We start from the raw sequence: 15,625 nt of genomic DNA, 5'->3' as shown, positions 1-15,625 counted from the left end.
GTGTGAAGCCTTCAGGGAAGTGCAATGTTGCTGTCATTATCTGCAGACAAGGCTGCTGCCTGGCCCCACTAATGCAGATGGAATGATGAGCCCATCAGAATAAAAATAAAAGAATGAAACAACAGAGTGGGCTGCTGACCTGCTCTACCCTGTGGTTCCCAGAAAATGTCCCTTTGAATTTAGTGGAGCCTGGATGGCAATGACCACAGATCATGACAGAACATAAATTTACCTCATAATGAGATTACTAGTCAAGCAAAATAAATGTCCTGCTGTGATACTAGAGACAGGCCTTAATCTGGTGTTTTCTTTGGAAATGATAATTTTGTTTTTTGCAATAGGGAAACTATGGATGCAACTAGCTTAAATCCAACCGATTCTGTTTTACCACATAGTTATTTTTCATCATTCTCTGTCTTTTCTTAACAACTATTTTGGCTAAGAGAATAAATGAGTCTTAAAGACAATTACCGAAGTGAATGATGGGAGTTCACGATCATCAACTGTATTCCCCAGATGCTGTGTGTGCGCACGTGCATGCGAGCACGTGCACACTTGTTTGCAAGTGCATGCTGCTCTTGGGGTTTGTACTCATGGCCTGGGACACTGTCCTTTAGCTTTTTTGCTCAAGGCTGGTGCTCTACCACTTGAGCCACAGCTCTACTTCCAGCTTTTTGGTGGTTAATTGGAGGTAAGAGTGTCATAGAGTTCCTGCCTGTGCTGGCTCAGATCTCAGCCTCCTGAATAGCTACTACTATAGGCATGAGTCACTGCAGGCTCCTTTTTGAAGACAAGTTCTGTGTAGTTCCCTCTGCTCCCTCTATGCCAGATCTGTTAGGGAAGAAATGTTCTGACTACCAGGGTCCTCTCCCTTCAGCCTTAAGGATCAAAGCAGAATAAATACACTATTGTATATTTGGGGCATTAAAAAAATCTTTATTGCAACACTACCACTTAAAACCAGTAGAATGAAGTATCACATACTAAAAGCCTTAAGAAAGTGCTTAGATCAGGTGACCCCCATATGGGTCTCTGAACAGAATAAAAGCCTGAATATGGAGCTTGTGGCAAGGGACTTCCGTGGCTGTAACGGAAGGCAATCTCCCCTGGGAAAAACTCATTAAAAATGCAAGATCTCATCTCCTCCTGGGTCATTTTAACCCAACCTGATGCAGGTTCATGGGCTGCCCTCTCCTTAGCAGCAAGTGCATTTAATCAAAGCCCTCTGAGACATAATCTAAGACTTCCCAAGCTCTGAAACATCACCAAACAAATTAAGAGGTCCTTAAAAAAGGAACAGGTGACCAGCCTCTAAATTTAAGAGTGTCTGACACTTTGGCATACAAGGCACAGGCAATTTAATTTCTCTCTGTTTTCTAAGGCCCATGCTAAATATTCCTTGCTTCACTGTGAAACTACAGAATAGGAGGAGGTCATTTGCTAGCACCTCAATTTGTAACATTTTGACAAACCATTTTCTTAGTTTGGAAAGAAACCATAGAAATCCTTTGTGCAAATGTTTTGCAATTTATATGGTAGTTTATAAATATCATTTCACCTAATGAAATAATCCCTTTACACAATGAGTGCTTCCATCCCCAAACATAAAGTATAAATTCAACTACCTTAAGGAAGAAATTTTTGAGGGTATAATTTAGCAAGCTTGATTTTTTTTTGCAGTCTACTTCTCAATATATTGTGTGTCTGCGCTTTCCTATTCATTTAATTTAAAAATGCCAAGAACTTAAAGTCAATTCTCTGCTCACTCTAGTTTTTTTCTTTATTCCCTATTAACTCTGTTCTCATCATATGAAATAGTTCAAGAAGAGAGAGATTAATTTTCCTCCAGGCAAGTGGTTCTCTCTTCCTAGTTGCCTTCCTCATTGCCATAATTCTTTCTTGCTCTCTTGTCATATCTACTTCTACTTTCTGTGGTACCTTCATGCTTGTTATTTAAACTGCAAGCAGTATACAAATCTACTTAGCCAAGTGCCTAGTACATTTGGCATGGGTTAATGGTTATCTAGTGCCCTTCCCATGCATTAGAACCACAAGATGAATGTTATAGTTTCATGACACATACTCTCCTTGGAAGAATTTCCAAAATTTTGTTTGCTTACCTCATATAAATGAACTTGTTCTTGGGTGACAGCAAAGATCAATAACATGTTGTTTTGTACGAGTTTGTCAATAAGTTGTCCAATTGTTGGATATTCCTAGAATTAATGTATAGATTTAAGTATCATCTTAAGAAAAGAATAAAATAGAAAATATTGTTATTTCAAAGACATCTTACTTAGTTGTGCATTTCAGTGCTCACAAGCCTGATTATATCTATCTCTGAGTAAGCAAACACACAATTCTTATTTTTCACCCATTTGGTTTAGTAATTATTTCTTAAATCTCCTAAATTCAAAGTAAGTGCTAAGAGTCCATTTCTGGCATGTAGTGCATGTGTTATTTCACTTCTAAGCAGGTCACTTGAAATTTATTTCAAGACTTATAGTATTATTATGTTTTCAAGGATAGAGAAACATTTCTTCTCTAAGCACTACTGGCCAGCAGGGAAGAATGTTATAATGGAGGGAAGAGCAGTTAGACTATGATGTATGTGATGGTGGTGGCTCCAGTTGCTCTAAAACTCTTCCTGGAATTGGATGAGGTGCTGTGAAGGTTGAGGAAGGGGTGATCGGTGATGGACAACACTGTAATTCCTACATCTGTCTGATTTGAAACATTTCTGTACTCATGAGTTTAGTCTTCCTGGCTTTTTAATGTCATAATTGGTTGTGGAGTTTTGTTTTAATGGGACCATTAAAAAGTATTGTGCTATCAATCCCTACTGATAAACATATATTCAGTCAGAAGTGATATATTTTTCAAAACTAAAAGAAGTCATTAATTATCAGACTTGAAGGTAGACTTGCCTTATGAATATTGGGTAAAATACACATAATGGAGGAGCCTGAAGCTAATAAAACTAGTAATGTGCTGATTATGACTGAATTCAGATAAAATGAAGGGACACTAATAAAATAGCTTTACCATATACTAATATAGGGTGTTCCTATGTTCTTATCACAACTAGGTTGTTTTTGTCTAATTTTTCTTAAGCTTCGGCCAAGCTGAGAGAAAAGACTCATGTAAACTTTCCATCTTCAAATCTGGCTATATATATATATTTTTAAAATCATATTTGGATCTTTATTAGTAAAAGCACCAGGTTATATAACTTTTTCAAAGGCCGACACATTCAGTTGACTCTGCTTTCCAGTTGCTCAAACTTGAAGCCTCCTTTACCCTGAAGCTTCAGTGCCCACTGTCCCCTTCATTCCTGCACCTGTCTGGGGAATTGTGGATGGAGCCAGTGTCTCACCCAGCCCATACTGAATGTGATTTTCTATTTGAATAAAATCTATGCATTTGAGTGCCACAACTATCTTGTACATTCAGAGCCATGCCCTATTTATTGTGGTTTCAGGAATATGGCCTGGCTTTGAGTGTACCGGCAATACTTCAAAGACACAGAGATACTGCAACAGTCCTGGATCTGGCCGTGTAGAACAATTTATTAGCAAGAATGAACTGAGCATTCATTAGACGAGAAGGTCACATTAGACATAGATAACATTAGTTTTTATGATCTTCCTATTTTTGAGATGTTTATTATGAAGCATTTGAAAAATTGAAAGAAATTAACAATGAAAAAAGGGTCTATTTCTTAGTTTTTATACCTGTCATTGACTAAAAGACTTAAAAGTACCTATCCTCCCTGTAAGTTGACAATGAAAAGGTATATTATGTAATTAAAGAATATGTATGTTTGGAGAGTATAACTGATCAAAATGAGAGCCAGATGCATGTGGCTCATGTCTGTAATACTAGCTACTCAGGAGGCTGAGATCTGAGTATCATGTTTCAAAGCTAGCCCAAGCAGGACAGTTCTTACCTCAAGTAACCATAAAAGAACCAAAAGTGGAGCCTTGAGCAAAAATGCAAAAGGGCCCATGCCCTGAGTTCAAGCTCCAGGACAGTCATAACACAAAAAAATACGTTAGGAAAAGAATTCATGTTGAAGTTTACAAACTTAGGTAAAAAATGGTACTGAGTAATCTATGAATTATTAGAGTTTGTAGAGAGATCATTGTTTCTCTTTCCTATTGATACTCCTACAACTTTATCATTTAAAGAGATCCCTTCAGGTTTTGAATCACAATTTTTACTTTGTGAAATGGAGACAAAATGACCTTCCCAAATTATGACTTTATAATTGAACTCTATTTCATGGATTATTGAGCTTCTTCTGTGTTCTGGGCACTATGATGTCAGTAAATAGAGATCACAAGGAGCCTTGGTCCCAAAGACTGTGCAACAGAAAATGACAGAAGCATGCATGTCCCACATACAGATGTGCAAGACATCCATGTGTGTAGGGTGAGGGGCAGAGGATTGTCTAGGGGCCAAACAGGGGTCAAAGAGGGCTCTCTGGGGGTAGTAATAGTTGAACTGTGCTGTAAGAGAAGACTGAGAATTTGCAGCTGGAGAGGGTATTCCGGGTAAAGGGAATAAGGTACACAGGGATAACAGCCACAGGCCTCTTCAGAGACAGCAGTTGGATACCTAGGATTCTACTAAGGATCAGATGAGATTGTGAATGTGAAAAATGCTTTGAAAATTTTACCTAGTTTTGCAAAAGTCAAGTGTTTTCTTTTTAAATGTGGCAGCATTTTTTAAATGACAGAAACTAAAGCAAATGTTACTATGCATCAACCAAGCAGTGCCTGATTAGCTAGTTCCCACAGAGCCCTATGGCCCACAGAAGAGCAAATGGCTTAGGGACACTCCTTTACAGACAACTTTGGTGTTAATCCTCTGTCTGGACCCTCCTGCTGAGTGCTGTGGTTGAGGACAGAGAGAGCTGCCTGTACTGTTTTTTTCCTGGCCCTAGGATCTTTGAGAAGTTGAGGAGGTCCTGGAATCACACTGGCCATAGCAGATCCAAACTTCTCACATGTCCTCATCACTCATCTGTGCTCCACAGCACGTCTAATTAGAGTGATGACTGATGTGGAGTGATTCACTTTCTTTCCTTTTCCTTTTCTTCTCTTTTTTCCTTCCTTCCCTCCCTCTCTCCTTTCCTTCCTCCCTCCCTTCTTCCCTCCCTCCCTTCCTTCTTTCCTCCTTCCTTCCTCCCTTCTTTCCTTCCTTCCTTTCTTTTTTCTTTTTCTGTGCTGGTACTGGGGCTTGAATTCAGGACCTGGGTGCTGTCCCTTAGCTTTTTCACTCAAAGCTGGCACTCTACCACTTGAGCCACAGCTCCATTTCCAGCATTTTGATTGCTAATTGGAGGTAAGAGTCTCATGAACTTTTTTTTGTCTGGGATGGCTTTGAACCATGATTCTCAGATTCCAGCTCCCTGACTAGCTAGGATTATAGGTGTGAACCACTGGAACCTGACTTGTTTATTTTAAATCAGAAAACCTTCTTTCATCAAGCATGAATTATTTTGTGTTGCATTACAGCCATTGTTGCTTCAGTAAACTACTTGGGGCCCCTACCACAGTACTGAGTGCAAGTTACATACCAAGACAGTTGACATGGAGTATTCATTCTTACTGTCCAAGTGACAGAGACCATCATTGGGAATGACAATGCCTGCCAGTTTGCTGTCCATTCCAAAATGAGAATCAGCATCACTCACAAAGACCAGGAGATGGAGTGAATCATTCCGCCAGCCAATTTTTTCCTATTGTAAGAAAGCAAAATTGAGCTGCATTGGAGACACACAGGCACTTACTGAGTGCAGATCAATTCTGTATGGACACATTCAGATTACAAGTAATATATTGCTGATCTATCTATTTTAGTCTTTTGAAATCTATTGTGAGTTGGTAATATATTAACAACATGAACTTTTCTGTGGCATTTGCTTTTTCTTAGATAATGCTTGCAGATGATTTATGCTTTAGAAAAAAATAGCTCTACCACAAGCAGTATTTTCTTTGCCTTTTACATAGTTAATTATTTTTACTACCCAGCTATCAATTCTCCAGGAAAAAAAATGAGATGAGGAGATGACAGAGGTCATAGGTAATTCCATATTCAAGCTGCAGCAAAACAAGTTAAAACACAATACAAAATGAATGCAAAGTAAGCTTCTTTCATTAAAATAGTTCCCAACATTTTGCCATGTGTTTCTTTTTTTGTCTAATGATGTTCTTCAAATATTATAAACGTAGTAAAATGTAAGAATTACCAAACAAAGGACAATACCAAGGTTCTACTAATTGAAACTGACTAGAGTGTGTCTTAGTAGAGCTCTTTCTTTTAATTAATACTTGTTCAGAAACAACTTGGGCAAAAACTCCTTCTGACATTTCCAGTTCACTTTCTTTTTCTCCTTCCTCTAACTCCTTTCAGAGTACATATCCCTGTTTATTCCCTGATATTTCCCACAGACAGCTATTGTCTAAAGGCAGGGGAATCATGGTCTTGAGTACTTGTCAGATAGTCAAGGAGGAATGGGTCCCTGCAATGCTATAGAGGTAGCATGATTTCAGATGCTGATTTTTATCAGTTTAAAATAGTAGATATCTACCTGGGCTATTTAACAATACTGTCTCCAAAAAACAAGGGCTGGAGATGTAGCTCAGTAGTAGGGTACTTGCTTAGCATGTGCAAAACAGATATAGATATACATCATATATGTAGGTATGCACTGACTTTTTATTAATATTGTCTTTTCAAAAAGGAAATTATTATAACCTTGAAAAGAATGCAGACACAACTATTGTCCCTACTAAATTTTCCTAACATGACTATAATTTTCTTTGATTATTCAAATATTAGACATGCAAGTCCTGATTTCAACATGATTCAATTAAGAACTTCACAGAAATTTTGTTTTAAGAAATACATAAAATATGATGACCTAAGCTTTCCAAAGTACATTTGTGAAACACTCCCTGCTCCTGCATACCTTACACACAGCAGCCTGCATAATTGCATCAAATCCACCTTCAGGTGTGTCAATATTAGCAGAAATTTTCTGTTTCTTCACAATTTCATTGAATCTTTCAGCATCATTTGTCAGTGGCAAAATGTGCTTGAACCCAAACGTAGGCAAACAGAAGTATGGAACACTACTGCAAAAGTAAGGTGTTAAAACATATAATGCAAGACACAGCCAATAGACATGATAGCCCAGCAACATTTCCTTAAACAAAGATTCACCTATTACTTCAATTTATTAGCCAGTGTATCTGAAGCATCTTCCTCTAAGATGGCTGTGAATTTCCTGGTTTAGGTTGCTATCATCACCTCACACCCATGTCTTCTGTGTGACTGTTGGCTAGCACATAGAGCTTACTGTGTGTGTCACACACTGCTTCAAATTCAGATTACAGATAATCAAGTGATCAGATCCAACTCATTCCAGTATGTGTAATTACTTCCTTACATTGCTACCCAACCCAAATCTACCATTATTTACCTATGATTATATTTTTATATCCCAAGCTATTTTCAGTATGACTCAACTCATATTATAATAGGAGTAGAACTTTTCTTCTTCCCTGTTCCTTCCTATACTCCAACTCAGTCTGCCACAGGTCTGGAAACCATGGCAGGGCTCTTGGTGCAGAAGTCCAGTTCTACTGTGATGATTTTCCTGTTTGAATGATTCAAAAGCTTAATACTAAGTCCTGTCCAGTATTGCTAAGAACAAAAAGGCTGTGATGTACCTTAGGTGGAAAATATGTGATACAAACTTTCTTCAGGAATTGTAGTGCTTTTCTTTAAAAGTTCAATGGTAAAGGACCAGCAAAACTATTCATCAGGTGTCTTTAAAGAAAAACACACAAAAAAGAATGTGTAGTATCAGGTAACTACAGTGTATGACCAGCGATGCACAGGAACCTAGCCCTATTTTTCTCTTGGAACAATGTTCAGTATTAGATATTCAGTCCTTGGAACAAAGTGATAGAAAATGATTACTGTGAATGATGAGACCTGACTGTTCTGCAAATCCAAATGACTACAGATTCTCTTACACTAATACAGCTCTTGCTGGGACCAGAATATTGGTATATGTGAGGGCAATTATTTCCTTCCAGTCAGTGGATGTGTGCGTAGTAGCAGTCCATATTTTCATGTATCTATCTCCCAGCTCTAGAACAATGGGGTTGGAGGAACCTAGCACTGAATGGCGTAGTCAAATATGTCCCAAGACAATCATCTTTGTGATGGATGGCCTTTATTACACCTGGTCCTTCCCTCAACTGGTCAGTTTCCTGGACCAACAACGTTTTCACAGCTCTCAGCCTCCCGAGGAGCTAGGATTATAGCCATAAACCACTGGCACCTGGCTTTATGTTTTTGTATGACATATATCCTTGTTGGTTAGATTTATCCCCTAAGCAAATAATTTTAATTATTTTACTTGAACTCTATGCTTTTGGAAAATAGAATGAAATTTTAATCTAAGTAACAAAGGAGACCATGTTGTGAAAGCAAAGCAGGGTGTTAGAGGTGGATCACACCTGAGAACTTGAAACCATGGCCCCTTTTTTGATTGGAGTCCTTCCTCTACTGAATGTTTCTATTTGCACACTACTTTCTTAGCAGAGCATTGAACACAGCAGGTACCTCTCACCACATACAGATTCTGGGTCTTTAGATAAAAATGGATTCATATTTATAATGTAGAATTATCTTTCTATTATGAAGCACAATATAAAGAGATAGTACTTGTATATCACATGAAGAATTTTGATGTGATACATAGCAAAAGGTAAAAGGCACCTTTTTCTGAGAAGGGTTAGAAATGTTTTCCATTCTCCTCTTTTTGTATATATTTCCTTTGCAAGAGGAAAGTTACGCACTGTATACTCACGTGAGTATACTGTATAGAGGCAATCTATTTAAGTATTCCATAGCTTAGTTTCCTCTCTTGTAAAACTATAATGAGTCCCTTAAAATTCAAAACAAAACAACACCACAGAACATATAGGGAATGAGACTAAGCAAAGCCCTTAAAAATGTGTGATAGAGGGAGGAAACTTAACTTTTATGCTGTTAGACATTTTTTAAAGCATGTTACAAGTCACATAGATACAAAACAAAGGAAACCTGTTTTTTGTGCTGTGTCTTAGACAACAGCAAAGGCAACATTTTCAAAAGCATCAACCACTTCAGCATCTTTATAGGGTAGAATAAATTTTTAGTGACTCTCCTTCCAATGAGAATAAAGAAAGGTACTCCTCAAAGCATTAGAGTTTTGGCTGAAAGAGTCAAGTTTCCTTTGTGGTATTGAGGACCTTATAGACAAACACTCCACCACTGAACTGCATGCTGAACCCCAAGGGTAAGTTTTAAAGTGTGAGAGTGGACTGACTGATGCAGTTCCTGGCATCCTCCATGGGCTTTTAAGGTGAAACATTTTCCCAGCAACTCAGAGATGTCATCTGTATTCTTTTTTCTTTTTCCATATGGCTTTCTTTTTTTAATTTTAATTTTCTTATTTATTGTCAAAGTGATGTCACCTGTATTCTTTTTTTTTCCGCTTATTTATTGTCAAAGTGATGTACAGAGAGGTTACAGTTTCATATGCTAGGTCTTGGGTACATTCTTTGTACTGTTTGTTACCTCCTCCCTCATTCCCCTCTCCTCCCTCCCCCTTTCCCTCTCTGTCCCCCCTCCCCCGTATTCTTATTGCACGTCTTTTGTGCTTATATATAGTGAATGAACTTGCGGGTGTTCAGGATTACTGCAACGATGGTGCCATTTTGTGTTACTAGTTCTAGTAGATATATTAACACGCATATCTATAGCAGATATGTAAATATTATATATCAGCAAGTGCTTACCTTAATAAGGAGAGAAAAATGCTAGTTTTACTTGATTGCCCTCAGTGAAGCAGTGAAAATTACTTTTAAGCAGTGCATGAGAAATGCGTGTAAAGCAATTCTGCTACCCAAAAAGTACAACTTTTATAGAGAAAAGCATTTGTGTGAATGTCTGGGCTGTATGGTCTCCTTTTCTCATAGAACACCATTTTTAGGTGAAGGAACGATTGATAGCCACACTGTTATTTCCATTTATTTGTTGGCAGGTATATTCTTAAAAGTGAAGAAAGAGAGTCTCATATCCAGAAGAATAAAATGCTGGTATTTGTTACCAATAACAAAATTCAAGGTAACTAAGAAACTAGAATTGAGGAAAATGTTCATTTGCTACCCAGGAGATTAGCAATATTCTAAATGCTTTGCAATCTTGCAAAACATATGTGCTGAGATTGATGATGATATAAACAAATATGATTTTTTGATATTGTATCATAAAATACAGAGGTCTGGCATAACTCAGTGAACCAATATTTTCTAAGCGACCAAAGCATTATGTTGCAAAATCATGCACTGGCAAAAACCCAATGGTTTTTAATGTAACAGAAAGTGAAATGTTCATTAATATTGATTCCCATTCCACACTGACATTTTGTCATCTAATTCGAGTACAATATTTAAAGAATAATAGCACAGTTACTAGAAAAAGCTATTATGTGCTTCTTCTTTTTACAACTATATTTCTACATGAAGTTTGGCTTTCTTCATAGAATGTTATAAAATATCTCAATAGATGAAGTGCAGGAGTAGATATGAGAATACAGTTGTTTGCTATTAAGCCAGATGTTTGAGAGATTTGTAAAAATGTAGAACACTTTGTTTTGCTTTGGAAAACACAATTATTTTATAGAAATTTTATAATAATGTGCAATGGGTCTCTTATTGTAATTACTACACGAACCAATTATTTAACATTTTTGCAGTTTTACTTTTTAAAAGGTGGCTATTGGTAAGTATAATTCACATAAGCTAAAGCTCTTGGGGACTTAATTGTGTTTGAGATAGGGTTTTCCTACGTAGTCCAGGCTGGCCTCAAACTTGTAATCTTTCTGTCTCTGTTTCCTGAGAGCCAGGACTACAGGTGTGTACTACCACCTCCCATTAGAGTCTTAACTTTTTTTTTTTTGACAGTCAACAATGTGAAATTTATTTATTTATTGTTTGGTTTTACTTTTTCTTTTTTCTTTCTTTCTTTCTTTCTTTTTTTCTTATTTATTGTCAAAGTACAGAGAGGTTACAGTTTCATACTTTAGGCCTTGGGTACATTTCTTGTACTGTTAACTCTTAAGAGTGTACTGAGTGTCATGAGATCTTAAAGTCTGAGGACTATCAGATACAGTTAGTGAGAAAAAGAAAACACTTGTTTGAATGTCGTGTTCTGAGGTCATCCAATTTTTAGGATTAGTATTAATATTATCCTCTTCATTTATAGGAAAAGAGACTGAGTTCAAAGCACTAAGTTGCCTAAAGTTATTGTTTAAATTCAGGTCTAAAAAAATTCCTTCATGCTTTGGCCATTTACTTATCATTATCTTTCTACTTAAGAATGTTTTGCTCTAAAATTACAAGTTTGACCAAGAGACTGACTTTCCCTCTTTGTGTCCATGTGGGTGTACAATCTGAATAGAGGAACTGAGAACTAGGGATCTAAAGGACAAAGAAAGCATACAATGTTGTAAAACAAACAAACAGAGACTCTGTATTTGGAACTTGAACGGCAAAAAAGTTTTCAAGAAGAAACACCTTTAAGAAAACAGGAGACCACAAGCCTTTTAAGAGATCACGAGCCAGGCACTGGTGGCTCAAGCCTATAATCCTAGCTACTCAAGAGGCTGAGATCTGAGGACTGCAGTTGGAAGCCAGCCAGGGCAGGAAAGCCCAGACTTTTATCTCCAATTAAGCACCAAAAAAGCTGTAAGTGGACCTGTGGCTCACGTGGTAGAATATTGAACATTGGCCTTGAGCAAAAAAACTCAGGGATAGGGCCCAGGCTCTGAGTTCAAGCTCCAGAATGAACACACACACACACACACACACACACACACACACACACACACACACACAGATCAAATATATGATCTTCATTTGGTCTCCTCCCCCACATCCTACAGTTGTTAATGGTATTTATTATTTATTGAGAACTTAGTATGGTCAGGCCCAGTGCCAAATGTTTCCCCTCAAGATCTCATCCAACCCTGACAACCGATGGATATGATCAGTGTATTAATGATTACAAATTTACTCAGAGATGCTAAAGGTTTGAGAGGTGAAATGATTCACTTTCAGTCACATTATAATTGAACAGATGAGTCAAGACTTAATCCAGGGCTGACCAGAGCCCATGTGAATCATTGTGAATCACCATGAATCACTATACTTTATCATATCTACCTCCATCCCCCCACCCACCTCCACCCCAACCACCAAAAGAATTTCAGTTTCTTGGGCAATGCACTTTGATCTTATTCTTCCCAACTATTTCCATTCCTATCATAATGCTTGGGGCATTGTGAACAAGTTGTTGAACAATTGAATAAGTAAATGAATGCATGAATGACTATATAAATATTCTAAAGCCAAATAAAGGGCCCAACTACTTTGATTGGTTTCATCTAGAAGCTTGTTTATGGATAGGGTCTTATTGTTAGTTCAAGGTATTGACTTCCAGCTTAGCTGAGCCATCCAATCTTGTTAACTTTAATTGTTTTCTGTGACGATAGCATTTCTTACTCATTGTTTCCCATGGTTATTATTATATGTCATGTTTTATCTTATCTGCTCTGTGATAAGAAGAATAATTTTAAACCTGTCCTCTGGGACAGAAATAGCATTTGTGAATTCTTGATGGAACTTCTTTTAGATGCTACTGAAGTTTGTTTCAGGAAAAAGGTACATAATATACCAAAAGAAGTAAATATAAATTTCAGGCAGGCATAATAGCATACTTTTTAAAGACCAGAGAATCTGGCATGCTTTTTTAGTGGGTTACTTTTAGTTCCATACTTATTTCCCTTTATAAATGAATCAAATAATTGCTAATAACAAGTATACTTTACTACTTCTTATTGGCATTCTGTTACCTTATTATTATAAGGACTGAGTGATTCATGGATATAAAGTTTTCAACACAGGGTCTGGCAAAGAGAAAATGGTATGCTTTTTAAAAAATAGATGATTATTAAATAATTTGAATTTGAGCCTGTCATTGACTGTACAGGTAAACCACCATAAAGCAACTTGCCCTTGACCATCACCAGATAATGCATGGTTTCAGTAGATGATTATGGAATATTATAGTGAGTTGTTGCCTCATTTCCTACTGAATTTAATAGCAACAAAGGCTACAGAAGCCTCTAAGATATGAGAGAAAGCCAAAGTACGTCAGAGGAAGCTGAGGAAATTATTATTGTAGCAGAAATTATTATGATGGAGAAATACTGAGAAAATGTAAATTAGTGTCAAGTGGCTTCATTGAGGAATATAGTCTTTGAGGGGCAGGGAAGGCCCAGTCCAGTGGAATCTGCAGTGAAATATCTCACCTAGTCTCCTTATCTACAGAATACAAAACCTGCTTCACATATCTTGGCCTCCCCAGTAGGCAGTTGCATCCCAAGGCTGGAACCCCACAGTTAAGATGACCTCACCCTGGCTGCACATAACCTAAGCAACAGAGAGAACGGTTGAGAGCCAAAGAGATGAGATAAAAATGCCAACAAGCTCCTGGCAACAGTGGCTCAGGAGCTGGGGTTATCTCTACAAAAACCAGTGCCCAGGAATGCCACAGAATCACTTACTTACCTGCAAGGGTTGGCAATTTCCTCTGGTGTTGTTTTCATAAAAGGGGAGACAGGTTTTTCCACAAAAGAGCCAAAACCCAGTCTAAAGTTGCTAGTTAATTTAGACATTTCCTTGGCAAGCCGCGAGCCCAGCTCTTTGATTGTGTTGAGGTCATCATCCATGGAGGCTGAGAGGTCCATGAGGTAATACAAGTCCACTGGGTAGTCCTCTGTCTGGCGGACTTGCACTTGCAAAGTGTGTTCCCCACCTGCAAAGCCCCGCAGGGAAAGCAGATCCATAAAAGCCCAATGAGATTTGTTTGCATCTGGGCTAACTGGCTATTTTACTTCAGTAAGAACTTACTAAAGACACATGCAATTTCATGAACTATGTGGTAAAGTATATAAATGAACAAGATCTGAAGCATTTTTTAGCAGTTGCTTTTGAAGTTCAGAGGAGGTAGAAGGATATTTTATATCTCCTTGGGAGATTAGTGTCCATTTAGATGGAAGATAAGTTCAATTTTGTGTGTGTGTGTGTAGTTTTAGAAAAGGTGAACCAAATAAAAGGAGAGTTTGAGTTTACATTCCACCTCTTAAAGAGCAACATTTGAGAATTCAAATGGTCACTCTAAGAACTTCTCTAGTAACTAATTCAGAGTTGAAGACAATTGTGAATAAAGAGGAGTTAATATAGCACCTTCCTGTTTCTTTACCATGGGGGATGTGAGTGATAATATTCATGATATGATAGAAGATATGATAGTGGACTGGCTATATTACCACACAGAACCATATTTACTTGACTGAGCCATCATAACGCACCTGGTCTCAATTTGAGAATCAAGCTTTGAGGTGTAATCTGAACAATGTCAGAACTATTTTTCTGTCTGCCTACACTGAGAGGCTTATTTTCAAGGATTTCTTCTTGGGAGACAGGGTTTTCGATGAAGGTTAATTGACATCCTTTGGCTAAAAGATTTGCTGGGGTATCACACCTTTCACCAGCTCCAGATGGATGGGTAAAATTCTAAAAAGGAAAAAAAATATAAAGAGAAAAAGAAGATAAGGGTGTGATTCATTATAAGATGTCAATCATTAAATGTTTTTGCCTACTTTGCTAGCTAAGTATACCATATCCCCCATGACTGATAATGATTACAGGTCCAAAGTTAAGTTATAGGTGAATAAACACAGAACTCAGTCAGTACAGTTTTGGGTAAAACAAATCTTCTTTTCAATTATACTCCACTGAACTTACGTGACAATTTTGTAAACCCCATTTCCTTCAAGTTTCTCCCTTGCCACAACCAGATTCTTGAAATACTTGTGTTGGTAGTTGGCACTATTTTGTGAATTTATTTGTTCTAGATGACCCGTTGTTTCCTGGAGTCTTGGCAGTGTCTATTATCAATTCCAGTGTCAAAGAGAGATTTTTCTATGGGTTTCTTAAAGGCATGGCTTATGCCCTCTATCTGGCACTCAGTACCAGTTTTATTCACGGGAGTGTTACTCTCACCTTGCACCATAACTTCATTAAAACTGACCTCTCTGAGACTTTAAACTTAACATCTTCAAGTGTGCTAGTTCAAGGTCTTTTGTAAGGAAGGGAAGTCAAGGACAAGTTGGTTTAAAAGCATGCTTTTCCAGGAAGGACTCCAGCTCCACTTCAGAGAGAGCTGGAGAGCAGGGACATGAGGGGTAATGTGACCACTCCAATCCTGCAGCACCCAGAGCAGAGAGATGGAGCCAGAGATGAGCACCTTATTAACTTAAGGCCCACACACCCTCATGCTTACAGAGAACCAAATCAATGCCCATATATTTTTTTTCCTAGTTCCTTAGAATTTTAGTTACATTTCTTTAGCAATTAGTTCTGAGGACATAATTTACTATCTACTAGTCAAACCTATGCATGTTTGAGGCTCTAGGGTAGATGTGGCAAAC

General features: G+C 37.7%; 1 protein-coding gene across 1 annotated transcript in view; it reads right to left on the bottom strand.

Moving 5' to 3' along the window:
- Window positions 1–15,625, bottom strand: part of Itgb6 (integrin subunit beta 6) — a 71,659-nt gene that overhangs the window by 53,252 nt on the left and 2,782 nt on the right. The window contains exons 4-8 of the mRNA XM_048345355.1: window positions 14,504–14,708; window positions 13,701–13,947; window positions 6,980–7,145; window positions 5,585–5,746; window positions 2,121–2,216 (exon numbers count right to left, since the gene is read on the bottom strand). Coding sequence (XP_048201312.1) covers window positions 2,121–2,216; window positions 5,585–5,746; window positions 6,980–7,145; window positions 13,701–13,947; window positions 14,504–14,708 — 876 coding nt within the window. The remainder of the gene's footprint in view (window positions 1–2,120; window positions 2,217–5,584; window positions 5,747–6,979; window positions 7,146–13,700; window positions 13,948–14,503; window positions 14,709–15,625) is intronic.

Source organism: Perognathus longimembris, chromosome 4, assembly GCF_023159225.1.
Source record: "Perognathus longimembris pacificus isolate PPM17 chromosome 4, ASM2315922v1, whole genome shotgun sequence".
Taxonomy (NCBI): Eukaryota; Metazoa; Chordata; class Mammalia; order Rodentia; family Heteromyidae; genus Perognathus; species Perognathus longimembris.
Note: the sequence above shows the minus strand (reverse complement) of the source record. Positions and strands in the feature narration are given on the sequence as shown.